Here is a 22,500-nt window from a genome sequence, read left to right on the forward strand (position 1 = left end):
AATACACATGTAGAGGGTACAGATATAGTGGATAGGTACACATGTAGAGGGGTACAGATATAGTGGTATAGGTACACATGTAGAGGGGTACAGATATAGTGGTATAGGTACACATGTAGAGGGGTACAGATATAGTGGTATAAATACACATGTAGAGGGGTACAGATATAGTGGTATAAATACACATGTAGAGGGGTACAGATATAGTGGTATAGGTACACATGTAGAGGGGTACAGATATAGTGGTATAGGTACACATGTAGAGGGGTACAGATATAGTGGTATAGGTACACATGTAGAGGGGTACAGATATAGTGGTATAAATACACATGTAGAGGGGTACAGATATAGTGGTATAAATACACATGTAGAGGGGTACAGATATAGTGGTATAGGTACACATGTAGAGGGGTACAGATATAGTGGTATAGGTACACATGTAGAGGGTACAGATATAGTGGTATAAGTACACATGTAGAGGGGTACAGATATAGTGGTATAAATACACATGTAGAGGGGTACAGATATAGTGGTATACATACACATGTAGAGGGGTACAGATATAGTGGTATAAATACACATGTAGAGGGGTACAGATATAGTGGTATAACTACACATGTAGAGGGGTACAGATATAGTGGTATAGGTACACATGTAGAGGGGTACAGATATAGTGGTATAGGATACACATGTAGAGGGGTACAGATATAGTGGTATAGGTACACATGTAGAGGGGTACAGATATAGTGGTATAGGTACACATGTAGAGGGGTACATATATAGTGGTATAGGTACACATGTAGAGGGGTACAGATATAGTGGTATAAATACACATGTAGAGGGGTACAGATATAGTGGTATAGGTACACATGTAGAGGTTACAGATATAGTGGTATAGGTACATATGTAGAGGGGTACAGATATAGTGGTATAGGTACACATGTAGAGGGGTACAGATATAGTGGTATAAATACACATGTAGAGGAGTACAGATATAGTGGTATAAATACACATGTAGAGGGTACAGATATAGTGGTATAAATACACATGTAGAGGGGTACAGATATAGTGGTATAAATACACATGTAGAGGGGTACAGATATAGTGGTATAAATACACATGTAGAGGGGTACAGATATAGTGGTATAAATACACATGTAGAGGGGTACAGATATAGTGGTATAGGTACACATGTAGAGCAGTACAGATATAGTGGTATAAATACACATGTAGAGGGGTACAGATATAGTGGTATAAATACACATGTAGAGGAGTACAGATATAGTGGTATAAATACACATGTAGAGGGTACAGATATAGTGGTATAAATACACATGTAGAGGGGTACAGATATAGTGGTATAAATACACATGTAGAGGGTACAGATATAGTGGTATAAATACACATGTAGAGGGGTACAGATATAGTGGTATAAATACACATGTAGAGGGGTACAGATATAGTGGTATAGGTACACATGTAGAGGGGTACAGATATAGTGGTATAACTACACATGTAGAGGAGTACAGATATAGTGGTATAAATACACATGTAGAGGGGTACAGATATAGTGGTATAGGTACACATGTAGAGGGGTACAGATATAGTGGTATAGGTACACATGTAGAGCAGTACAGATATAGTGGTATAAATACACATGTAGAGGGTACAGATATAGTGGTATAATACACATGTAGAGGGGTACAGATATAGTGGTATAGGTACACATGTAGAGCAGTACAGATATAGTGGTATAACTACACATGTAGAGGGGTACAGATATAGTGGTATAAATACACATGTAGAGGGGTACAGATATAGTGGTATAGGTACACATGTAGAGGGGTACAGATATAGTGGTATAAATACACATGTAGAGGGGTACAGATATAGTGGTATACGTACACATGTAGAGGGGTACAGATATAGTGGTATAAATACACATGTAGAGGGGTACAGATATAGTGGTATAGGTACACATGTAGAGGGGTACAGATATAGTGGTATACGTACACATGTAGAGGGGTACAGATATAGTGGTATAAATACACATGTATAGGGGTACAGATATAGTGGTATAGGTACACATGTAGAGGGGTACAGATATAGTGGTATAAATACTCATGTAGAGGGGTACAGATATAGTAGTATAGGTACACATGTAGAGGGGTACAGATATAGTGGTATAGGTACACATGTAGAGGGGTACAGATATAGTGGTATAGGTACACATGTAGAGGGGTACAGATATAGTGGTATAAATACACATGTAGAGGGGTACAGATATAGTGGTATAGGTACACATGTAGAGGGGTACAGATATAGTGGTATAAATACACATGTAGAGGGGTACAGATATAGTGGTATAAATACACATGTAGAGGGGTACAGATATAGTGGTATAAATACACATGTAGAGGGGTACAGATATAGTGGTATACGTACACATGTAGAGGGGTACAGATATAGTGGTAGTGTTGTGTTGTGTTGTGTTGTGTGGTGTTGTGTGGTGTTGTGTTGTGTGGTCTTGTGTTGTGTGGTGTTGTGTTGTGTTGTGTTAGGACTGTACAGTTAAGACTGGTGACAGTGAATAAGCTCCATGCGGCTCTTCCTGTCTCCTCAGTGACTGGTACTCTGCCTGAGCTGCAGATCGCCTACATCTGCAGGGAGATGCTACAGGTATGTACCTACCAGGGTGGGTCTGTAGTGTGGTAGTAGTGAACGGTTAACCTTCTGTAGTGTGGTAGTGAAATGGTTAAATCATTCATTCGATAAAAAAAACTGAAATGACAGTTTGTGCTGCTTTTTATGGTGTCAATATTGTGTCTGTATGGCTGATGTTCCATTGTGGGCTTGTGAAGCCCATTTGAGACATGTCTTTCAGGTCTTTCAATATCCAGGGATCAGTTGAAATTGTGGGGTACATTTACAGAAATGTTGATTAATTGTGCATTGTCCCTGTAAAAATAAACAGGATAAAGAGCATTCATCCTCAATTATGTGTTAGTAGGACATACTGTATGTAGGACAGTAGGACATTTTGTTAAAGGTGTTTTTTTAATATGTGAAATCCACGTCTTGATTGATTAAATTGGAAGTGAATAGACCTCCAACCCTTGCTGTGAGCTGTTTATATAATAGTATCAATTGTAATAAATAGTTGATTTTGGTGACAAACTCAACTGTCATCTTTGTGTGTGTGTGTGTGTGTGTGTGTGTGTGTGTGTGTGTGTGTGTGTGTGTGTGTGTGTGTGTGTGTGTGTGTGTGTGTGTGTGTGTGTGTGTGTGTGTGTGTGTGTGTGTGTGTGTGTGTGTGTGTGTGTATGTGTGTTCAGGGTCTGAACTACCTCCATGGAAAGAAGAAGATCCACAGGGACATCAAGGTCAGAGAGGAGTGACCTGTTATACAGGCGTCTGGAACTATTATTATATTATCTTGTGGTATTTATTTGGCATTCAGAGTTGTTTCAGAGCTTGGGAATAAGCTACCCTTGTTGACCAGTGTAAAAAAAAAATCATAAAAAACAAGATCGCTATCAGTGTTTTTATTATGGTTAAATAATAGTATCATTTGTAATGTGGACTCTGAATGTACTGTTCGGGTCACAGTTTCCTGACTTCAAATTATGAAAATCTTTTGCACACAATTAATGCACCTACTGTATGAGATACTTTCCTCAATCTCACAATAGTCTAACTAGCTATAACTATTGTTGTCATACTGCACATGCACTTCTGATGTGATGTATTACTATAACATTTTAAATAACATTTAAATCTGCTGGAGTTTGGTGTCATGTATCTTAATCCTCCTCCAGGGTGCCAACATCCTCCTCAACGACAAGGGAGAGGTCAAGTTAGGTAGGTCTGACCTCCAACTTCACCCCCACACAGGTCTCTTGTTATATCTGACAGAATAACTGTTCTGACTGAAAGTCACACTATTTATGTTTCTTTTCTTATTCCTCTCTGTCTGTAGCTGACTTTGGGATCTCCGCCCAGATCACGGCTACTGTCGCCCGAATGATGTCCTTCATTGGGACGCCATATTGGTGAGGTCACACTTAAAGGAACACGCCAACATTTGGTAGCTTACCGTCTTCTCCAGAGAGAGACAAGAAGATAGATACCACTTTCCTCTCTGTGCGTTCAGTAGAAAGCTATCTGGCTGCACGTTAGCCTAGCTTAGCACAATGAATGGAAACGGACAGTGCCGGTTAGCCTTCAGGAGAGGTGTTAGTTGGACAATGCTTAGGCTAACCGGCACTGTCCGCTTTCATTCATTGTGCTATCTTCTTGTCTCTCTCTGGAGAAGATGGTAAGCTAATTTCCCAAAATGTTGGCGTGTTCCTTTAACGCAGTTCCTTTTCTCTCTGGCTTCTAAAGTTGTCCTCAGTTCATCACAGATGAACACACCTGAAACTGAATCTAAAAAAGAATAGGATTGAATAAGATGGTAACAGCAATTTTTTTTTTACTTATATCCTTCTCATCTATATGCTTTCTTGTATAACCGTACAAGCCTTTCAGACAGCACATGTCCCCTGTACTGGCTTCCCTCCACTAGCTGTGCATTTTAGGCTTGATTTTAAGATTTAGCTGTTTGCTTTTAAGTGCAACAAGTTTGAAGCGCTAACAAGGTTGACAGCCACTGATCTAGGTTAGAGTTTTTCTACCCGATGTGTGTGGATGTCATCTATTGCTGTTCCTCTCCCAACCCCAGGATGGCGCCAGAGGTGGCAGCAGTGGAGATTAAAGGAGGATATAATGAGCTGTGTGATGTCTGGTCCGTGGGCATCACAGCTATAGAACTGGCTGAGCTGCAACCTCCTCTGTTTGACATACACCCACTACGGTAAATAGTACTGAGATACACACACACACACACACACACACACACACACACACACACACACACACGGACACACGGACACACGGACACACGGACACACAGACATGTAATGTACACACACAAGCATGCAATCAGCCAGTTACACGCATCTTTCCAGTTACACAATAGACTGCAGTAGTATTACCAACATACCAATGTGCACATGCACCTACACTACACACACACACACACACACAGTTTCTCACGTGAATCTTGTGTCTCTTTCTCCTTAGCGTCCTGTTTCTCATGTCCAAGAGTGGGTACCAGCCTCCTAAGTTGAAGGAAAAAGCCAAATGGTGAACAAACACAAACCATACATGACATGTTAAATATAGCAGTACATTAGTCTTAACGAGGTCTCTATACAGTATAGTAGTACATTAGTCTTGGTCTGTAGTATCTTCTTGCAATCAAACAATAGGGGGTAACGTTCTAGTCTCGTATCTATAATCCCAGGACTGAATCTCATCTGCTCGCTGAGAATGAGTTAAAGCTAATTGCTTTATGCTCAGGAAATAGTATAGTAGTACATTAGTCTTCTATACAGTATAGTAGTACATTAGTCTTAACGAGGTCTCTATACAGTATAGTAGTACATTAGTCTTAACGAGGTCTCTATACAGTATAGTAGTACATTAGTCTTAACGAGGTCTCTATACAGTATAGTAGTACATTAGTCTTAACGAGGTCTCTATACAGTATAGTAGTACATTAGTCTTAACGAGTTCTCTATACAGTATAGTAGTATATTAGTCTTCTTAACGAGGTCTCTATACAGTATAGTAGTACATTAGTCGTCTTAACGAGGTCTCTATACAGTATAGTAGTACATTAGTCTTAACGAGGTCTCTATACAGTATAGTAGTACATTAGTCTTAACGAGGTCTCTATACAGTATAGTAGTACATTAGTCTTAACGAGGTCTCTATACAGTATAGTAGTACATTAGTCTTAACGAGGTCTCTATACAGTATAGTAGTACATTAGTCTTAACGAGGTCTCTATACAGTATAGTAGTACATTAGTCTTAACGAGGTCTCTATACAGTATAGTAGTACATTAGTCTTAACGAGGTCTCTATACAGTATAGTTGTTGTAAATTCCCCATGATTTGTTATGCTGTGTATTGTCATTTCCAGTCAGGCACTTCTTTGATGGCCCAGGGGTCCTATTATTTATAGTCTGGCATCTCTCTGGACAGCCCAGGGGTCCTAATGGGTTTAAATACAGCGGCCATCTTGCCCCCATGTGTTCCATTGCTGTCTGCTTTCCCAGTAAGAGTGCGTTCATGAACTAAAACACCACTCACTCAATCTTTGATCGCTCCATCCAGCCCTACGACCTGGATGGAAGCATATCGCTCAACAACAGAATCCTTAATAAATACGAAAGGACTGTTCTCTGTGTCTGCGTCCGCTCTCTGACCGGGGTGTGCCCTTCTGGATGAAGTGGCTCCAGCAAACTTTGCAAACAAGCATTATATCTTCAATATTGGTCCTTCGAGCCGGAGAACTTCACCCACGACGGCGCCATGGACACACAGAGAACAGCAGCAGACGAAAATGGAAGACGAGGAGGAAGGCTGCGACAGCTTCCAGCACACCTGCAAGGCTATCTGGTTAGTTTACCACAGTCCCTCATGCCTAATACTGCACCGTCTCTACCAGATGACAGCGAAGGTGCCACCGCACAGCAGCTGCGGTCACTCAGCCTGCAGACCGAGTTTGCAGCTACAGGTGACCAGCTCCACACTGCGCTCGGGCCCCCTCCCTGCCTCTCATTGCCGGGAGCAGTCGATCAGACGCGACACTGGGACCTATCACCGTATGCTAACACCCGGCCTGACCAGCGGGAAGTGTGTGTGGGGCTCACATCGCCATCCCCATCAGAGCAGAGCCACCACAGTCGGAGCCTAACAGGTGGCACCTCTGACGCAAGAGGACCTTGCTCTACCGTGCCCCTACGCCTTCCACCACCATTGTCACATCATAGTCTGAGCGTCCCACCCAACCGCTCACCATGGTCGAGCTCGCTGCCACTAATACCGCTGCTGTGCCCAACAACTGCAACGTTACAGTCTCAAGCCACAACCTGTACACCGGGCCAAAGGCAGCAAGCCTACATGTCGACTCAGTCTCTACCGCCGACAGTAACCTCCGCACCGCTGTTCGGGGCTGCTCCGAGGCCCCCAGCCCCCACCGCGATGAGTCTGGTCATGCCACAGTCTGACTTCCAGGTGATGCAAGCAGTGGGTCACGTGGGCCAGCAAATGCCAACGGTACCAAGTTACCAGCCTACCTACCGGTCAAACCAGCCTGTGTCATCAATGGTGAGGAGCAGGCATGGCAGCACACCAGCGGCCGCACAGACCTGGTATGAGCTTACGCCAATGAGATCTGCATATCAAGTGCATCAATATACTACAGCTACGCCTGCACAGCCTAATTATCAACCTCAGACTGCAACAGCACTCTACCCTGCACGATGGTTACCCACTGCAGCTGCTCTCCAGCCAGTGGGCCAACATACAGCAGGTGCACCTCAGCAGTCTACCTATCAACTACCCTCCTGGACAGCGCCGCCTTCACCATTCACAACCGCTGTCGCAGCAGCGAGGGCATATCAGCCTCCACCAGTATTCCCTGCTCAGCAAGCGTATCAAGCGCTGCCGCACCAGCTGAGCCACCATCAACGATCATCATATCTGCCTCCACCAATCAACACTGCTCAGCAATTGCATCAAGCACTGCCGTACCAGCAGAGCCATCAACAACCAGCATGTCAGCCTCCACAAGCCATCCCTGCTCAGCATATGTATCAACCATTGCTGCACCAACTGAGCCACCATCCACAACCAGTGTATCAGCCTCAGCCTGCTGCATCGACTCAGCCAGCCTATCAGCTTGTGCATCCAACACCCGGTCCAGCACCCTATTATCATGTAGCAGTTCCACCGGTCCAGTATGTCCGTCAGGCCCAGTACACAGCACTACAGGATCCATACGCTCTCCAGCCTCCCAGGCAGCCAGTCCCTGTACCTAAACTGCCTAACCTGGTCCATGACAGCGAGAGAGAGTTCACGGACCTTAAGATGGCGCTGGACCACCTACTCGATGCCCACACTGAACTTTCTGAGCACTACAAGTACCGTGTACTTATGGAGCAGCTGGTTCTAGATGAGGCTAAGCTGATAGCCCAGTCCTGCAGGCATTATGCACAACCCTACACCGCCGCCATGCAGGCCTTGCAGCGGCAATACGGACAGCCATATCAGCTTGCACAAAGCGAGATTGCCGCACTACTGAACGCTCCTGATCTCAAAGCAGGAGATACCAAAGCCTTCCAGAGCTTCGCCCTTAGCGTCGACTTGCTAGTGGGAATGCTCACATCACTGGAAGGACCTAACGGGATGGAAGTCAGGTCGACCGGCCATGTGGACCGGCTCCTGTGTAAACTCCCTACGCAAGTGAGAGATGGCTTTGTGGAGCACCTACAGGCTCGAGGTCGCCTCGACACGACCAGCCTAAACCCGTACGACCTTCGAGACCTCGCCGACTGGCTCAGGGTAAAGGCTGAAGCTCAAAGACTGTCAGAGAAAATGGCACAGCGCCATCGGATGGAAGGGACCCAGTTCTCTAACAGAGACAAGCAAGTTCCCCCACCCAGACCTTGCAACCAGCCTTTCTCTGTTTATTATGGCTCCGCCAAGCCTAAACAAGACAGCCACCAGCCTGCTGAGACATCTCAATCAGAAGCCAAGAAGCAGAAGTTCAAGAGGATGTGTCTCTTCTGTAGGAGTGCCGAGCACTACCTATCGCAGTGTCCAGACATTGTCCAATGCTCGCCGGGAAAGGTTGAGAAGTGGATAGCAAATGGCAAACGTTGTCGTAATTGCGGTCGTACCAGCCATGAGCAAGATGCCTGCACCTTGAGGAAACCATGCAGTGAGTGCCAGGAGGTCCACCTCAGAGTTCTCCACGCCATCGCCAAGCCGGGTCCCCGTGCCTACCTCATCACACCAAAGGATGGTGCCTCGCTCTCCAACTCCAAACAAGGAGGGAAGGTGTACCTTAAGGTGGTACCAATCGTCATTACTAACGGGAGCAAGTCACTGCACACTTATGCGATCCTAGACGATGGAGCTGAACGCACGATAATACTGCCTGCTGCAGCTCGACACCTGGACCTTAAAGGCGAAGTGGAGTCCCTCGCACTGCGGACGATTCGCCAGGACGTGGCTCGCCTCACTGGCAAGTCTGTAGATTTCCATGTGGCCTCCCTGACTCATCCTTCTGAACAGCACCTGGTGAAGGGCGCCTTCACAGCAGGTCGATTAGCCCTGTCCGAGCAGTCTTACCCTGTGACTGCGCTTCAGGAACGCTATCGCCACCTGAGGGGGCTCCCATTGCAGGACTTCAGTCAAGTGCATCCACTACTGCTAATTGGTGCAGACTGCACCCATCTGATCACATCCCAAGAACCCATCAGATTCGGCCCCAAAGGTGGACCCGCAGCAGTCCACACAGCGCTCGGCTGGGCACTCCAAGGCCCAGATGGTCTTGCGTCACAGGCTACTTCATGCTACTTTACCTCTCTCAAGTCTGCACCGGACGACCTCTATCAACACGTTGAACGTCTCTGGCAGCTTGATGTGCTTCCATTTAGAAGTGGAAAGCTAGCAGTAAGGGCCCGTCTGGACCACGAGACTGTGGGCATCCTGGAAGCACGCACTGAGAGGGTGAAGGTTGGTGACACACTCCGATACGCCACGCCTCTGCTCCGCGCAAAGGACGCGCCACCACTGAAAGCCACTGCCAAAGCAGTCATGCCAATGCCCCGTAACACAGAGCAAAGACTGGTAGGAGATTCAGCTAAGGCTCAAATCACTGGAGCAGAGATCAAAAAGCTCGATGGAGGATGTGTTGCCAAGCTGGGTGAAGAAGCGGTAAATTAGTCTGACGAGTCATGGTTCACCCATCACGGGGCGGCGGCCGACTCCTCCTTACCTCAACCTAACCTGCATGACACCGAAGTCTTCCTGCTGAAGACCAGCCAGGCGGACTGCTTCCCAGAGGGATTTAAGTGTCTCAGAGCTGGAGACCCAGTACTGCCCAGTAGTAAGCTCAGTACGCTCTCACCAGAGATGGATCATACAATGGGTCTTCTCCAAATTGGTGGACGCTCTTGTCACCTGGACACCTCCTGTTCTACTGACATCCACCCCATAGTTCTCGATCCTGGCCATGCAGTGACGAAACTCATCAAGGATGTAGATGCCCGCCTACTCCACCCAGGGCCCGATAGGGTCTTCGCAGAGATCAGGCACCAGTACTGGGTCCTGTGGGGAAGAGGACCTGCACAGGATGTAGGAAGTGGAGGTGGGAGCCGGTGGCTCCAATGGTGGCAGACTTACCTCCTGCCCGGTTGCGGCCCCTTAAGCCACCATTATGTGACACCAAACAGGTTGCTGATGGGGCGGCGGGATGCCTCCCTGCCACAAGTGTCCTATGCTCCCGACCCGACTGTGGCAAATGATGGCGACAATCAGAGACCTCGGTAGCCACTTAGGGAATTTGACTGTTTACATAATAGCTATGCTATTCTTGGGGCGGCTGTTGTAAATTCCCCATGATTTGTTATGCTGTGTATTGTCATTTCCAGTCAGGCACTTCTTTGATGGCCCAGGGGTCCTATTATTTATAGTCTGGCATCTCTCTGGACAGCCCAGGGGTCCTAATGGGTTTAAATACAGCGGCCATCTTGCCCCCATGTGTTCCATTGCTGTCTGCTTTCCCAGTAAGAGTGCGTTCATGAACTAAAACACCACTCACTCAATCTTTGATCGCTCCATCCAGCCCTACGACCTGGATGGAAGCATATCGCTCAACAACAGAATCCTTAATAAATACGAAAGGACTGTTCTCTGTGTCTGCGTCCGCTCTCTGACCGGGGTGTGCCCTTCTGGATGAAGTGGCTCCAGCAAACTTTGCAAACAAGCATTATATCTTCAATAATAGTAGTATATTAGTCTTAACAAGGTCTCTATACAGTATAGTAGTACATTAGTCTTAACGAGGTCTCTATACAGTATAGTAGTACATTAGTCTTAACGAGGTCTCTATACAGTATAGTAGTACATTAGTCTTAACGAGGTCTCTATAGTAGTACATTAGTCTTAACGAGGTCTCTATAGTAGTACATTAGTCTTAACGAGGTCTCTATACAGTATAGTAGTACATTAGTCTTAACGAGGTCTCTATACAGTATAGTAGTACATTAGGCTTGGTCTGTAGTATCTTCTTGCAATCAAACAATAGTAACGTTCTAGTCTCGTATCTATAATCCCAGGACTGAATCTCATCTGCTCACTGAGAATGAGTTAAAGCTAATTGCTTTATGCTCAGGAAATTGTTATTTACCATAGTGGCCATTCCATGGTATTTTATCTTGCCGAAAGCCCAGCATCAAATGTGAGCATTGATCTAAGCGTGCAGGAGTCCTCTTCTCTCAATATGTTATTATAAAACACTAATAACTAATAAGCGGCGCAACAGTGGTAGAGCGGTCGCCTGGTAATTGGAAGGTTCCCGGTTTGATTCCCTGTCATCCTATCCGTGTCCCGTATCTCCTCCCTGCACAGGTCTTCCATGTTCTACAGCTTTGTGAAGGCCATGTTGGTGAAGAACCCCAAGAAGAGGCCCAGCGCCTTCAAGATGCTCACAGTCAGTAACCTTCTCTGTTTAACCCTTTCCTTCCAATATCTCTATCCATCAGTTACTAGTGGGTAGAATTTTGCATAGAAAACATGGGGAAAATTTATGAAAATGATATACTTTCACATTTGAAGCCTGTCAACTTCAAGAGGACGTAATCAGAGCAACATAACTGCACCACATACCACTTTAACAGAACCTTTAGAGGTCAAAGGGTGGAGGACTGAATGCTCCCAAGCACTGGAATGCAGAAACGCCATGTAGAATGCATACTTTTACTTACAGTACATTCCATAGCAAATACTTATCTATTTTTACTTAGCAAACGCAACAAAACAACGTCAACTGTACAGTATGTGTAGCTGTTCCACTTAAACTGTCCGTCCAGTCATCTTTTCTCCTCTTTATCTCTTTCTCCTTCTTCTATTCGCTCTCTCCTTCTCCACTGCCCCCCCCCCCCCCTCCCTGCAGCACATGTTTGTGACCCAGCATGGTCTGAGACAGGAACTGACCCTGGATCTGCTAGAGAAGCTACGTCACCCTGAAAAACTAAAGAGCTGCTTGTCGGAGGAGGATGAGATGGAGGTCTGAACACAGTACACTCGTCACACATTCCAGTGTTCACCTCACTGGTACTCAGAGAAGAATAGGAGTTTGTAGTTATAGGCATTACAGTATGTACGTCATTGGATTATGTACATAATGGCATTTGATAATAATACTATGGCATTTGGTTTAACCTGCTTGGAGGCCTAGACGGGTGTGGTTTAAGTTGGACGGTGTTCCACTGTCGAACTGTTTTGACAGTGGAATCAGTGTATCAGTTTACTTTTCTAAACGGCATTCAAACTGCCACTGATGTTGAAAAGGGGTGGAAAATAAATGGAAAATAATCAGACTTGTTGGAAAGTCGCTAGGCATATGTAACTCAGCCTTGTAAAAGTGCGGAGCTGGGTGCGCACCGCCCGGAGACCGTTGAGCGCCCCTCTTCAGTGAGGAGGCCCTCAGGCTCCGGCGTCCCCTCCAGGAGACCCCCGGCCAGCCCGGGCGCGGTCTCTTTGGTGGAGGATGACTTGCGGCGCAAGCTCTCCGCTTCTGCTCGCTCCCGCCATTCGGTGGTGAGCGACTGTGGCGGGTGGTCTGGCGGCTCCACCAGCACTCCCTCCTCCCAGCCCCTCACTCGTGAGAGAGGTAGCTCCGGCGTCGCCATCAAACGGACCCCCGACACGGGCACGGTCTCTCTGATGGCAGACGATTGCGGCACAAGCTCTCCGCCTGCTTGCTCCCGCCGTTAAGAGCGGTGGTGAAGCGAGCAGGGCGGGTGGTTGGTAGTAGGAGGAAGAGTACGCGGGCCGCGGGGTTCAAGTCCCTACGGTTCCTGCGGAAATTCTGGTGCCGGAGAAGGCCTTGCGCCCCCAGTAAGATACTTGAACTACTGATATTTCTCCTGTAAAGAGGGAAAGTTAAAGGGTAAATTCACCCAATAAGATACCTGAACCACTGATGTTCTCCTGTAAAGAGGGAGAGTTAAAGGGTCAATGCACCCAGTAAGATACTTGAATCTCATTGATAACATATTGATTATAGTTGAATCGCTGATGGTTCTCCTGTAAAGAAAGATAGTTTAAAGGGTCATTTCACCTAATAAGGTACTTGCATTCCTATAACCTTGAATATTTCCATTGGTACTTTGTTGGTATTACACCTGCAAAGGAAGAGTTTAAAGGGTCATTGCACCTAATAAGGTACTTGCATTCCCTGCACACTTAAAGGTTTAAATTAATATGTTTAAATACTTACCTACCGAACTGAAATTATAAACTGATATAGAGTTTACTGAAATGATAAACTGATATAGAGTTTACTGAAATGATAAACTGGTATAGAGTTTACTGAAGATAACGAGTTACTCACAAAAAAGGGATACATCTAATGTCCAACCTTAAACCTAGCTTTTAGCTAGTGATAACCTCAGAGACGTCTGAACCGAACCAAATGTGTTGATCCAATCAACATATAACCTGATACCGAACTAACCTTCTTACATTTACATTTACAAACTTGAGAGAAGGGGTCGAACTGAACCGAATGTGTTGATCCAATCAACCTAGGACTTGATATCGAACTAACCTTCCTGAAAGAAGGAGTGGTTAATGAAAGAACCTAAAAGGGATACTTCACTTTACCTTACCTACTCATTGTATGTTGTCGTCATTGTCTTACTAGCACTGCTGTTTAAACTGAATAAATTACCGGTCACTGTTATAACCTTTTCTCTGGTCTACTATTCCTTTTACAGTGTATATCACTCCTGTCCTCATTCAAACCTAGAACTGGTCCGTGGCGAACAGCTGTTACTGTTAGTGACACGAGTGCTACACATTACATTTTTACATTTACATTTAGTCATTTAGCTGACGCTTTTATCCAAAGCGACTTACAAGTTCTGTACGACAAGCCATCAGGAAGGGCACAACTCTATCAGCTGAGCAACAATGTTCATCAAAGTGTTGAGTGCTACAGTGTAGGTTAGTTTATTAGGACAAGTGCATGACAGTATGGTTAGTTAGGGTTAGATACATTTTTTTTATTTTTTTTTTATTCAGATAATGGTTGAAGAAGTGCGTCTTTAGTCGACAGCGAAAGATTGGACGTGATTCGGCTGTCCTAACTGGGGTGGGTAGTTCATTCCACCATTGTGGGGCAAGGACTGAGAATAGGCGACTTCTCTTTGATGACCCTCCCGGAGCTTGGATAGGAGTAGGTCTGAGGCGGCCAGAAGATGCAGAGCGTAGGGGTCTTGAGGGTGTGTAGTTAGAGACCATTGACCGGAGGTAGGCGGGAGCGGTTCCCTTTGCCGCACGGTATGCTAGGTCAAGGGCCTTGAAGCGGATTCGTGCAGCAATGGGGAGCCAGTGCAGGTCCCTAAGAAGTGGGGTGACATGGGCCGACTTCGGTAGGTTTGAGATCAGGCGGGCCGCTGCGTTCTGAATGAGTTGAAGAGGCTTAGTGGCAGTGGCCGGGAGGCCAGCGAGCAGTGCGTTGCAGTAGTCGAGGCGGGAGATGACTGTTGATTGGACGAGGAGTTGGGTGGCTTCTTTTGTCAGGAAGGGGCGGATCCTTCTGACGTTGCTCAGGAGAAATCGGCAGGTTCTGGTCGTCGCTGCGATGTGAGCAGAGAAGTTCAACTGGTCGTCGAGGACAACACCAAGGTTCTTGGCGGTCGGGGACGCAGTCACAGCTGCATTCTCGACTGTGATTGAAAGGTCGGTTAGGGGGGAGGATTTGGCCGGCAGGTGGAGAAATTCTGTTTTGCTTAGGTTCAGTTTGAGGTGGTTGGTCGTCATCCACGCGGAGATGTCGGACAGACAGGCCGAGATCCGCTCAGAGACGTGGATATCTGAGGGAGGGAAGGAGAGGAAGAGTTGAGTATCGTCAACATAACAATGGTAGGAGAAGCCATGAGACGTGATAATGTTACCCAGTGATTTAGGCGGCGGTTACACCTTTCGTTTCATTTTCGTTTCATTGTCATATGCGTTTCGCCACGACGTGGCAGCCTCGAGTCACACTTTCGTTTTTGTCACCTGAGCACACTGATGTAGTACACTGCCAAAGCAGTAGGTGGCAGTAGGTGGCAAACATGAAGGCAATTTCAACCAATCAGAACTTGAATGTGCCAATACACTTCCTGGAAGCTCCAGCAAAGAAAATGTCAACAAGGCAGGCGCCTATGCCGCGCCACCATCTTGCCTATTTACTCAATGCAGCAATTCTTTTTCAGCAAAGCCTAATAAAAGTGCAATAAACAAAACGGATACATTCACTGTGTGTTCTGCCTGTCATTTGTTGATGAAACAAAACTAACATCAACACAAGTGACCACCAAGAGCGGATAGTTTAGTCTAAAAAAAGATCGGTAGCATTGTTAGCTGCATGCTAACGTCAATGGAGTATGCCATTATAACAGTATAGTATTGTGGCTATAAGCTAACGTTAGCTCACGCTAGTTAGCCAGCACCAAACTGATGATATCGGGAGCTATCAGTAGTTAGATAACATTAGAGACAACGCTGTGTGTATTAAACAAAGGTGAATAGATGACTGGGCCATTTTGTTTAATGCTTGTTAAGTTGAAAGAGGAGCTCTGAGCTAACAGGGTCTGAATCCTGATAGCTAATGTTAGCCAGCTGCTCATGCAATCGGTAATGCTAGCAGAATGAATGGATGTAAACTTTATTTAACATATTGCATAATGGGTACAATACAATACGGCTCAATACAAACAATTGTTAAGGGAATGCAGACTGTTGTAGCTTGGACTGGGGTCCTTATAACAATAACTTGACAACACATGGTAGCTGCAGCTATTTGGGACATAGCTCCGTGTCCCAAACACACACACACCCACACACACACACACTGTTGTCACCGGAAGGGCACGCAGATGGTATCTACTGCGCATGGGCGTTTTCGCAACAACGGCTCCGTGCAGACTACACAGCTGTTGTCGGCGTGTTTTTTAGGGGTTCTCCAAAACGCAAACACAATTTAGCGTTTCAGCCGTATCCACAAAAAAACGCAAAAAAATGCATTTCTGTGTAATAGGGACATCAAACGTATTCAAAAACGTATAAAAACGAGCCACAAAAACACTAGTCTAACCATGGCCTTAGGCTGCGGTTACACCTTTCGTATCATCTTCGTATTGTTTTGTTATACGTATCGCCGCGTATCGCCGCGACGTGATGCGCCTCGAGTCACACTTTCGTTTTTTTTCCGTTTTTGTCACCAATGCACACTGATGTAGTACACTGCCAAAGCAGTAGGTGGCAGTAGGTGGCAAACATGAAGGCAATTTCAACCAATCAGAACGAATGTGCCAATACACTTCCTGGTGGAAGCTCCAGCAAAGAAAATGTCAATAAGGCAGGCGCCTATGCCGCGCCACCATCTTGCCTCAATGCAGCAATAATTTTTCAGCAAAGCCTAATAAAAGTGCAATAAACAAAACGGATACATTCACTGTGTGTTCTGCCTGTCATTTGTTGATGAAACAAAACTAACATCAACACAAGTGACCACCAAGAGCGGATAGTTTAGTCTAAAAAACGATCGGTAGCATTGTTAGCTGCATGCTAACGTCAATGGAGTATGCCATTATAACAATATAGCATTGTGGCTAGAAGCTAACGTTAGCTCACGCTACTTAGCCAGCAGCAAAACTGATGATATCGCGAGCTATCAGTAGTTAGATAACATTAGAGACAACGCTGTGTGTATTAAACAAAGGTGAATAGATGACTGGGCCATTTTGTTTAATGCTTGTTAAGTTGAAAGAGGAACTCTGAGCTAACAGGGTCTGAATCCTGATAGCTCACGTTAGCCAGCTGCTCATGCAATCGGTAATGCTAGCAGAATGAATGGATGTAAACTTTATTTAACATATTGCATATGGGTACAATACAATACGGCTCAATACAAACAATTGTTAAGGGAATGCAGACTGTTGTAGCTTGGACTGGGGTCCTTATAACAATAACTTGACAACACATGGTAGCTGAAGCTATTTGGGACACGGAGCTCTGTCCCAAACACACACACTGTTGTCACCGGAAGGGCACGCAGATGGTATCTACTGCGCATGGGCGTTTTCGCAACAACTGCTCCGTGCTGACTACACGCTGTTGTCGAAGCGTTTTTTTTGCGTATCTCCAAACGCAAACACAATTTTGCGTTTCAGCCGTATCCACAAAAAAACGCCAAAAAACGCATTTCTGTGTAGATAGGACATCAAACGTCGTCAAAAACGTATAAAAAAACGCCAGGAATACACTAGTCTAACCATAGCCTTAGTGTAGAGGGAGAAGAGAAGGGGTCCTAAAACCGAGCCCTGGGGGACACCCGTCCGCAGGGGGCGGGTGGCCGACAGGGTCCCTCTCCATGACACTTGGTAGGAGCGGTCATTGAGGTATGATGACAGCCATGTCAGCGCAGAGCCAGCCACTCCCATTCCTGCGAGGGCCGCAAGGAGGATCTGGTGGTTGACTGTGTCGAAGGCTGCAGATAGATCTAGGAGAATCAGGACAGAGGAGAGGCCTTTCGCTTTTGCTAAGTGAAGTGCCTCTGTGACCGCAATGAGGGCTGTCTCTGTGGAGTGACCAGTCCTGAAGCCTGACTGATTAGGGTCTAGGAGGTCATTCTGTAAGAGATAAGCAGTAAGTTGGTTGGATACAGCACGTTCAAGTGTTTTAGAAAGGAAGGAGAGAAGAGAGACGGTAGTTGCCTATGACGGTAGGGTTCAGGGTTGGTTTTATTATGAGCGGCGTGACTCTGGCTTGTTTTAGGGAGGTGGGGACCACCCCCGAGTTGAGTGAGGAGTTGATGGTTGCCGTTAGGAATGGGAGGATGTCTGGTGCTATGGTCTGGAGGAGTGGGGAGGGTAGCTGGTCCAGCTGGCAAGTAGTCGGACGGTTCGATGTTACCAGTGTCAGGGTCTCTGCTTCTGTAATGGGAGAGAAAGATGACAGAGTGAAGGATGAGGTTCTCGATTCAGCATTTGGAATGGGTGGGGGTTGGGAGAAGGAGCTGCGGATGTTCTCCACTTTTTCCTCAAAGAAGATTGCAAAGTCTTCGGCAGAGAAAGATGAGGGAGGGGGGGGTGGGGGGGGGGAGTGAGGAGGGAGGACATGGTAGCATGCAGTTTGCGAAGATTCTTGGCAGAGGCCTCGATCCTATGGTGGAAGAAAGAAGCTTTGGCATTAGTGATGGTTTTGGAGAATGTTAACAAGAAGTTGTGATATGTGTCGATGTCAGCAGTGAGGCGTGACTTTCTATACTTCCTTTCAGCTGCTCTCAGGACCTGTCTTTGTTTTCTCACTGGATCTGTCAGCCATGGACTGGGTGGGGAACGGCGGGCCGGTTTCTCAACGAGGGGACAGAGCTTGTTGAAGGGGGTTGCAAGGGCTGAAAGGAGGGTGGAGGTTGCCATCTCTGTGGAGAGAGCAGAGAAGGTGTCACTCAAAGGTAGAGTGGATAGTATGTCAGAGGAGAGGGTGGAGGGGGATAGGGAGGGCAGGTTGCGTCTGAGTGAGACTGTTTGAGTTGGGGTGAAGACCTTTCGGTTAAGCATGAGAGTTAGTGAGAAGGATATGAAGGAATGGTCAGATACATGTAGGGGAGTTACCGTGGTGTTAATGATGCTGGAGTTACGGGAAAATATGAGATCCAAGGAGTTGCCTGCTTTGTGGGTGGGAGGCATGGCAGTGGGAGTCAGGTCAAACGATTGTAGGAGGGAGACTACTATGACTGACTGAGATGAGTCAGGCAGGTTGAAGTCGCCCAATAGAAGGAGAGGGGTACCATCTTCCGGTAAGGAGCTTAGAAGCATGTCCAGCTCATCTGTGAAGTGATCGAGTGGACCTGGAGGGCGGTAGAGTGTAACAATGGTGAGATTGAAAGGATTAGAGACAGATACTGCATGATATTCGAGAGAGGAGAGTGACAGTTCTGGGAGTGGTGTTACGTTTGTAGCCCATGAAGGAGATGTCATGAGGCCAGTGCCTCCACCCCCCGTCTGGAGGGTCGAGGTGTGTGAGTGAAGTTATAGTTTGTAGATAATGCTGCAGGTGTTGATGAGTTATTGGGGGTTATCCAGGTCTCAGTTAGAGCCAGGAGCTGCAGATTTAGACTATGGGCGTAGGCAGTAATGAAGTCAGCTTTCTTGACTGCTGATTGACAATTCCATAAGCCTCCCCGTACTGTGACAGGTGTATTAGTGGCTGTAGGAGGGTAGGAGAGATTAGCCGGGTTGCTAGCAAACTGCCGTGGGTGGGTTGAATCTGTTCTAGAGGAGCAGATTGTGGATATAGGTATGAGACACATTGTCTTGTCAAGAGTGGCAGGGAGGAAGTAGAGAAATAGCAGAGTGGGAGGGAAATATAGGAATATGGTGTACTTAGCACTGGGTGGATCGGTGGATCCCTCTGCAGAGAACTCCAGGAAAACTCCTCCTCTTTGTCCCTCTTCGTTTCTCGACGCTAAGCCAGCAAGCCTTTAAATCTCTTATCACTAATTAGTGCTGTCTTAACACCTGGACCTTAATGGGGGCACTTAACAAAACGTCAAGTTAGACCGCGCTCTCAAGATACGACACTGGGTGCTGAAATCCCATTAAGTATTATATAAAAGAAGCAGTGAAGCCAGACCAGCACTCTCAGGTTCAACATTTAATGGCAGCCTGAAACAAACATAACACTGAAGAAGGAATATGTAATTCCGAAACATGTTTGTTTCAGGCTGCCATTAAATTTTGAACCTGAGAATGCTGGTCTGGCTTCACTGCTTCTTTTATATATGGCACTTAACAAAACAAAATGGCCGTTTTAAACACTTTGGGTGCCGGGAGCCGTCTTTAGACGTCTTTGCTGGCCATGCTAAAGTTGCCGGGGGACGCTGTACGTCGTCTTTATATCAATATTTCAAAAATCTGCGATCGGATTCATAATGTCCCTCCGCTGGCCTGAGATCCACCAGCAGGACCCACTGAGCTCTCTGGCGGTTCAGGAGCGCCATCTGGTGGCCGATCGGCGCAAGCGCTTAACAGGAAGCGCACTAGAGGTTTTGCTAGACGTCCGTATTGCTTCCGGCCACTCGGTACATGTCCCGTGACTCTAGCTCGTCACTCTACATAGCGATCGATTGCCAATAACTCGATAAACAACATGATTTGGACGTATATACCATTATACAAGCTGGAGATGGACCGGGTAATAATATATCCCATAATGATAACATTTCTACTCGACGATGATCGCCCAACGGCGCGCGGAGACTGGGGTGAGTTTCAGCATGTAACGTTACCGTCTTCGATAATAACTGATATTATCAACATTTGACCCACATTAGATGATTGGTATAACGCTGCCCACGGAATTATAAACGCCCCCTCGCCCATCCGGTCAACATCAGATGACGTGTAGTAACTTCTAGAAGTACGTCTAGTTGGAATTTTTTATATCGCGCTGATTGCCATCAAACTGTATTTCATCATCAATATAATGCATTTGGGGCTATATATCACGTTCTGGAGAAAGCTGCAGAAAGAGATGAAAACATACTTATACATTAGACCATACTTTACTATGAATATGTGAATGAAAAAGTTTAACGTTGCTACACAATGAACAATACATATAGGACTTTGAATGGGCCCTAATAATGGCAATGTAGCAATAGAATTTAAAAAGTTATAGCCCTGCAAAGAAGGGGACTTTCTCCATAGACAAATAGCGCTGGCAATCTATGGTATATCATTAATTTAACCTTAGGCAACCAAAGTGTTAATCAAGTCAGCTGGTTCCTCACTTTTAAGATTCACTAATAAACTTAAAATGGCTTACCCTAGTTTTCAGTATAAAGCAATGTTTCTCAGTGAGTGTGTCCTGTCCTTCCTTAACAGAGCTCAGTACAGAGTGATTTCAACACAGTCTGGACTTCTGCTTTTAAACAGGGCAGGCTCTTAATGGCTCACTTAGCAAATCAGTTGCTGCTAGTAAATAGGAAACAGTCCCTTAATGGGGGCACTTAACTAAACAATATAGTCAAGTTAGACCGCGCTCACAAGTACTCACACTGGGTGCTGTAATCCCATAAAGTTCAGTATAACAAAGCAGGGTAGCCGGACCAGCACTCACAGGTTCAATGTTTTTTTAATTGGCAGCCTGAATCAAAGCAGACATGTTTCGGACTAATGTCCTTCTTCAGTGGTATGGCTAGCCATACCACTGAAGAAGGACATTAGTCCGAAACATGTCTGCTTTGATTCAGGCTGCCAATTAAAAAAACATTGAACCTGTGAGTGCTGGTCCGGCTACCCTGCTTTGTTATACGGCACTTAACTAAACAAAATGGCAGTTTTAAACACGCCCCTTTAATCAAGTCAGCTGGTTCCTCACTTTTAAGATTCACTAAATTACTCTCACAGTGCTCCCCGGCTTGTCTAGGTGAGTGTAGGCTCGGTTCAGCAGGTAGATGACAGCAAGGTGTCCGGTAGATGAGTGCAAGGTCGTCTGTGAAATCCAGGTCCTCGAGCTGGGTAAACAAGGTCCACTGGATTCCTGTCCATTGATTTTCAGTTGTTCTTCTCATGATCCAGTCAATGGCAATGAGGAAAATCAAAGGAGAAAGGAGACAACCCTGCCGTACCCCTGTTGTGATGGCAAAGGTGTCTGACAGTTTGCCCTTGCAGATCACCCGGCCATTGAAATCCTGGTACATGTTCTTTATTAGGTTGATGATCTTAGAGGGTAGGCCATAGTGACCTAGGAGTTTCCAAAGCACTTCCCTATCTAGGCTGTCAAAGGCTTTTTCAAAGTCTACAAAATTCATGTACAGGGAGTTTTGCCACTCAACACACTGCTTGATGATAATTCTTAAAGTAGCAATATGGTCTGTGCATGACTTATCCTTCCTAAAACCTGCTTTCTCTTTCCTCAACTGACCGTCTAAGGCTGCTTGTATCCTATCTAAGATATTCCTACAAAGAACCTTGCTAGGGACGGACAGGAGCATTATGCCTCTCCAGTTGTGGCATTCACTGAGGTTTCCTCTTTTTGGAATGGTGACCATTAAGCCCATTTTCCATTCTATTGGGATTACCTCTGTATCCCAGATCTTGTTGAGGAGGTGGTATAGAACCTCTGTGGTCGCTTTGGGATCAGCTTTCAGAATAACAGGGGGGATGTTGTCAACTCCTGGTGCTTTTCCAGCCTTCATCTTTTTGATGGCTCTGGTTATTTCATCCTTAGATATCCTCCCACAGTTGACCTTCAATGTTTCTGATGGGACACTGCTGATCTCTGGTGTTATTTCTGGGGGAGGTCTATTTAGGAGTTC

General features: G+C 46.0%; 1 protein-coding gene across 1 annotated transcript in view; it reads left to right on the forward strand.

Moving 5' to 3' along the window:
• map4k1 (mitogen-activated protein kinase kinase kinase kinase 1) overlaps positions 1-22,500 on the forward strand; it is a 110,182-nt gene that overhangs the window by 53,324 nt on the left and 34,358 nt on the right. Inside the window, exons 3-10 of the mRNA XM_084309176.1 lie at positions 2,624-2,679; positions 3,336-3,383; positions 3,819-3,861; positions 3,980-4,052; positions 4,724-4,855; positions 5,125-5,187; positions 11,532-11,613; positions 12,076-12,189. Of these exons, the coding sequence (XP_084165302.1) occupies positions 2,624-2,679; positions 3,336-3,383; positions 3,819-3,861; positions 3,980-4,052; positions 4,724-4,855; positions 5,125-5,187; positions 11,532-11,613; positions 12,076-12,189 (611 nt within the window). The remainder of the gene's footprint in view (positions 1-2,623; positions 2,680-3,335; positions 3,384-3,818; positions 3,862-3,979; positions 4,053-4,723; positions 4,856-5,124; positions 5,188-11,531; positions 11,614-12,075; positions 12,190-22,500) is intronic.

Source organism: Notolepis coatsorum, assembly GCF_963971535.1.
Source record: "Notolepis coatsorum genome assembly, chromosome: 1".
Lineage (NCBI taxonomy): Eukaryota > Metazoa > Chordata > Actinopteri > Aulopiformes > Paralepididae > Notolepis > Notolepis coatsorum.